The sequence below is a fragment of the Sander lucioperca genome, chromosome 20 (genome assembly GCF_008315115.2).
Source record: "Sander lucioperca isolate FBNREF2018 chromosome 20, SLUC_FBN_1.2, whole genome shotgun sequence".
Lineage (NCBI taxonomy): Eukaryota > Metazoa > Chordata > Actinopteri > Perciformes > Percidae > Sander > Sander lucioperca.
Window position 1 is genome coordinate 20,286,143 of NC_050192.1, and position 5,508 is coordinate 20,291,650.

At 44.4% G+C, this 5,508-nt stretch overlaps 1 protein-coding gene across 9 annotated transcripts in view; it reads right to left on the reverse strand.

The window, feature by feature from the left end:
- Positions 1–389: 389 nt before the first annotated feature.
- Positions 390–5,508, reverse strand: part of LOC116058439 (filamin-C-like) — a 75,526-nt gene continuing 70,407 nt past the window's right edge. For 7 of the 9 annotated variants that reach the window (XM_035995886.1, XM_035995881.1, XM_035995884.1 and 4 more), the window contains 6 exons: positions 5,191–5,306; positions 3,415–3,547; positions 3,093–3,269; positions 2,012–2,230; positions 1,071–1,280; positions 390–750 (listed from right to left, as the gene is read on the reverse strand). In XM_035995886.1, the coding sequence (XP_035851779.1) occupies positions 563–750; positions 1,071–1,280; positions 2,012–2,230; positions 3,093–3,269; positions 3,415–3,547; positions 5,191–5,306 (1,043 nt within the window). In that variant the 3' untranslated portion in view covers positions 390–562. The remainder of the gene's footprint in view (positions 751–1,070; positions 1,281–2,011; positions 2,231–3,092; positions 3,270–3,414; positions 3,548–5,190; positions 5,307–5,508) is intronic. The other 2 variants (XM_035995883.1, XM_035995882.1) reach the window with 2 other exon arrangements.

The following is a 5,508-nucleotide window of genomic DNA, read 5'->3' on the forward strand; positions in this document are numbered from 1 at the left end:
TTTGCAGTTTTACAGTTTTTTCAATGTAAAATAAAGCCAGACTAGAGCGCTGCTTACTGTGCTCCGAGGCTGCAACTCGCCTGGTCGCTACGGAAACCAAAACTTGCACATATCAACTTTGGAACCGATGATTGGACTTGAAACCAAATCCTCCAAACGATTCCAGTAGGATCAAAGATCTAAGACTTTTTATATGTACACAAAAGGCCTATTTCTCTCAAATATTGTTCACAAATCTGGCACACCTGTGCAATAATCCTGCTGTCTAATCAGCATCTTGATAAGCCACACCTGTGAGGTGGATGGATTATCTCGTGCTCACTAACACAGATGTAGACAGATTTGTGAACAATATTTGAGAGAAATAAGCCTTTTGTGTACATAGAAAAAGCCTTAGATCTTTGAGTTCAGCTCATGAAAATTGGGGGCAAAAACAAAAGTGTTGTGGATATAATTTTGTTCAGTGTGTATCTGTGATAGGGAACGGTTTCTAACACAGCTGTTAGAGCAGAGGAGTTGAGTTTTAGGGGACGGTGATGTGGAAGGGACTGCCGGGGACGTTTTAGGGGACGGTGACGTGGAAGGGACTGCCCGGGACGCTCTCGTCCCCCCACTTGACGATGAGGATGTAGCTGCCCTGTTCTTTGACCGTGTACGTGACGTTGTACATCCTGTTGCCCATGTGTTTGACGTACACTTCCTCGCAGGGCGTCTTCGGCCCGTGAACGCCCACCATCAGCATGTTGGTGCCTAAAGAAAGAGACCAGAGACATCAGCATGTGTGTGTGTCAGTCTGTTTGTGTGTGTGTGTGTGTGTGTGAGTCTGTTTGTGTATGTGTGTGTGTGTGTGTGTGTGTGTGAGTCTGTGTGTGTGTGTGTGTGTGTGTGTGTGTGTGAGTCTGTTTGTGTGTGTGTGTGTGTGTGTGTGTGTGTGAGTCTGTTTGTGTGTGTGTGTGTATGTCTGTGTGTGTGTGTGAGTCTGTGTATGTGTGTATGTGTGTGTGTGTGTGTGTGTGTGTGTGAGTCTGTTTGTGTGTGTGTGTGTGTGTGTCTCTGTGTGTGTTGCTGACCTGCTTTGCTGCAGTCCACGGTGAACGTGTTCTTCTGACCCACGAAGGCCTTGGACAGGCCGGCACCTCTGGAGATGACGCTGCTGGCGTCCGACGAGAACCTGGGTAAGGAGGCGAAGGCTCCTCCTCCCATCGCCGTTGCCTTGGAGACGGTCTCCACGATGACAGACGATGTCTCATGCAGACTGTGGCCGCCGGACAGACGAGGTCCTGCAGACGTATTCAAAGAAAAACATCAGCTGATCTCCAAGGAACGCCACTTATCCCTCTCTCGTTATATCTCTACTGCTACTTTCATATTAGGGATGCACCAAATCCAGATTTTTGGGGTTCGGCTGAATCCTGAATCCCCTGGTTGAGATTCTGCTGAATCCTCGTCCCATCCTCAGTCCATGAACACAGTAAACTCATTAATGAAGTAAACAGTGACTGTCCTTCCTTTGCCGTACCTGAAGTTGCTGCATTCTGGCTGCTGTCTGTAGATTCCTTCATCACAACTCGTATTCTTCCAGATGTTTGATACCAGATGTTGTAACAGCGGTGATGTTGTGTATAGTTTAGGGTCCTCGCCACCACCAGACTAATCAGCATTGTAAATTGAACATGTAGCTGGACTTGAATGGTCTTCTTTTGACTGAAAGTACTGCCAAACTACACTTTTTCTGCTCACCAGTTCCATTTCCACTTTCTCACAGCCTACTGCATTGAACGCTCCACCTACGTAAACACCTTCCTGTAATCAACGGCGCCGTCATTACGTCGACCAGCGTAGCGCGTGTAGTGCAAGCGTAGGGTTCAGTTCGCTGGAAAAATTCTAAGGTTCGGCAGAAACCCAACCCCATCAAAAAGCCCAATATTCGGCCGAATCAGATTCTTTTTACAAATTGAGTATATATTTGACTTTAAAGTATTGGCTGACAGCCTTAATGACTCCGACCCACCTGACACCTTGGCTTTGAAGGGGCTTCCTACGATGTGCTGCGGTCCGCCGTACTTGATGGAGATCAGGTAGCTGCCGGGGGCCATGGGGGTGTAGGAGACTGTGTATCCCTCGGGACACTCCTGGCAGTCCATCTTCACCTTGGACGGCCCGTCGATGGTGACAGACAGAGCTCCGGATCCAGCGTTACACGTGTTCACAACAAACTCTGACGCCACACCTGGAGGATGACACACACACACACAGACGCCGCAAACACAGATAAAAACCCACGAAATGAGGAAGTCAAAAACAACAAAGGTGAAAAAACGTCCAATAAACAAAAATGCTGAAACAAACAACCAAAATGTTGAAATAACTACAAAAACGTCCCAAACAAAAAGAGTGGAAACCGCTGAAGAGGCAAAAAAACCTGTTGAATTAAACAACAAAAACATCAAAAAAAATATGATAAAACGCTGAACAAAGACAAATAATCTGACCAAAACGTCGAAGAACGCCGAAAAAAGCATATGGGCAAATGTGCTATAAATTGATAAATCAGATTTTAACCCTTGTGTTGTCCTTGGGTCAAATTTGACCCTTATCCAAAGTTTTTCATATCAGAAATATGGGTTTCTTTCAACCAAACTGCCCAAAAATAACATGGATGCATCGATGTATGTCGCAGGTAAAGTTAATGATTAGGTGTTTTATTGAATTTTGTAGCGCTTGGCTTGCAATAAATAATCAGATTTTAAGTGTTCTCAGTTCTGCAGCTTTCAGTTTTCTGATAAAATCCAGAAACTGCTTGTTGGGTTTAAACTAATGAAAGGAAATCATTTCTTACTTTCTTTTACTGAACAAATTGAACATTGATTTGAATATAAAATGCAGCACTAAAAAAGAATGAGAGTTACATTTTAAAATTTAGTTTTCTGCTGATATTTTCTTTCTACTAACACAGAAAATCTCCCTCGATGTGTTCATTGCGCCGGTTGATATCACGATGACGATAAAAACAAGGATATATTGTGCAGCCCTTCCTATTTAATTTCTATTATTAAGGGTTTGGAAATGAAGGGGTTAATTGTGGTGTATACCTGTGGTTCCTCCCTCCAGTCCCGGTCCGAAGGCAGACACCATGCCGGGGTCTCCGACCTGTCCCGGTTCTCCAACGCGGATCTTGAAGGGACTACCGGGGACGTGGCTGCCATTGAAACGCACGTCGATAGAATGAACTCCGTTTTCTCTCGGGATGAACCTGATAGCGTGCTTGTCTGTTCAACGGAACACACGGATTACAGAGTTAAAGTTAGCAGTTAAAGGGTGCCCTGGAGGCTCAGTAGGTAGAGCCGTGCCCACCCATATACACACACACATGCATGCACACACACCCACACACACACACTGCGTGGGTGTTACCGTTGTCCAGCTCGGTGATGTAACACTCCTCAATGGCTCCTGATGGCGTGTGGATCTTAGCGTCAATCAGCCCTCTGGCTCCGTTCAGCTGGACAGCGAACGACGCCTCCTGCCCAACTTTCAGACCCTTCTCCTAAAAACAGACCAAAACAGACCAAGAAACTTGACTTACTGGATCCTGAAATAAGGAACTCATGAAGACCATGTGGCCTGTTCAGGCGTCAAGCTTCTTCTATCCACACGAGCAGATTTAGATGATACACAAAATAAACTGGTTTTAAATTATGAAACTAATATAATTCGAGATTTTACAGGCAAAACAAAGTTGTTGTTAATGTAATAACTCTGTTTGTCAAGTCTTTGTGGTGTTTTACTGATCAACTCATGGGTGTCTGAACAATTGTATGTGATACAAGACAACACGTTCTCACTCTAATCACGTAAAATACGGATGCTTGGTCAGGTATCTCTGGGGTTGTTATTGACACTAAAAGTCTCCTTTAGTGTCAGATCTAAACGTGCTGGTTTCGTAGAAATCTACCGGTAAATTTCGTCTATTTCATAGACTTCCAAACGTGACGAGGAATAAAAGAGGTGTTCGATGGCTTTACGTCATAGGCCGACCAGGGCTATGCCATTTGGGGAGGGGCCACTCATTGATCCCCCTATATTTCTGAAAATCCTAGACATGGTTGTGCCCGTTAGTGCTTTCACGCCTTTATTTTCAGTAGACTAGACTACTGTAACGGTGTCTTTACAGGTCTCCCTAAAAAATCACTCAGAACGCAGCTGCTTGAGTCCTCACAAACACAAGGAAAGCAGATCACATCATTCCAGTTCTGAAGTCTTTACACTGGCTTCCTATACCCCAAATAAAAGTCGCTAAATGGTTTAGGGCCAAATTACCTTTTGGATCTACTTGTTAACTATGAACCGCAGAGGCCTCTAAGATCATCAGGGACAGGTTTGCTTGCCATCCCCAGAATCAGAACAAAAAAGGGGGAAGCAGCGTTCAGTTTCTATGCTCCACGTATCTGGAACAAACTTCCGGTAAAATGTAGATCGACACCTACGCTCAGCTCTTTTAAATCAAGGCTGAAGACCTTTCTTTTCGATACTGCTTTTGTTTAATTCTTTGCACTGCACTGTATTGGGAATTTTATTTTTTTATTCCTGTATTTAATCTGTTTTTGATTAACTGTTTTTAATTTTGTATGAATTGCTTTTCATTTTGTATTTATTATTTTTAATTTTGTATTAACTTGACTATTAATTAACTATTAACTTGAATTGCACCGCTGCTGAAATGTGATATACAAATAAAATTGCCTTGCCTTGCTTTTCTGATTAGCCTGTTTGTATTGAAATAAGAGGCTGCTGCGGGCCGCCGTACGGGTAGAGCAGAGGCTGCACAGTTTGACCAGCGGGCAGCGGCCGTGCACGCCAGGCCACCGGATGGTGCTGCTAAGAACTTGCGATGTATAACTATTATCAGATTGGCCCTCGCGGCCTCGAAACACTACCGGCCCACCGGGAAAAGTCCCGACTCTCCCGATTGCCACTCCGCCTCTGAACGGGACAGTTGAGTTTAGGTAAAGAAGAACAGTCCCATTCAGTCTTTTTCCCGTCTGGGGAGACTTGGTTAAATATTTCAAAACAAATGTAGTTGTAGTCTTGCAACGTGTGACGCTGCAAGATCCCCAGTCCTTAACGTTAGATGTGAGAGGATCGTCTTTAGATGTGAGATGGTGTCAGGCTTTAGCGATGCGTCCTCACCTGCAGGCTGGAGATGGTGAGGCGGCGAGCGTCGTCAGACAGCGTGGCGACGGGGACGATGAACGGAGAGTCTGGGATGTGTTCGTCGTTGAACTTGATGGAAACCTCGTAGTCACCTGGAGACAAAAACATAAGTCTTTAATGTCTGAATCAGGGATTAAAGCTTCTAAACAGCAGCAAAACATGTCGAAAAATGTGTCAAGAATGCGGCGTTAACGTAGAAATAAACGACTAAAACGTGGAAATGTGACAAAAACTTAAATTGACAAAAAAAAAATTGAAAAAATTTCAAGAATGTATATACTGTGTCTGTGTGTG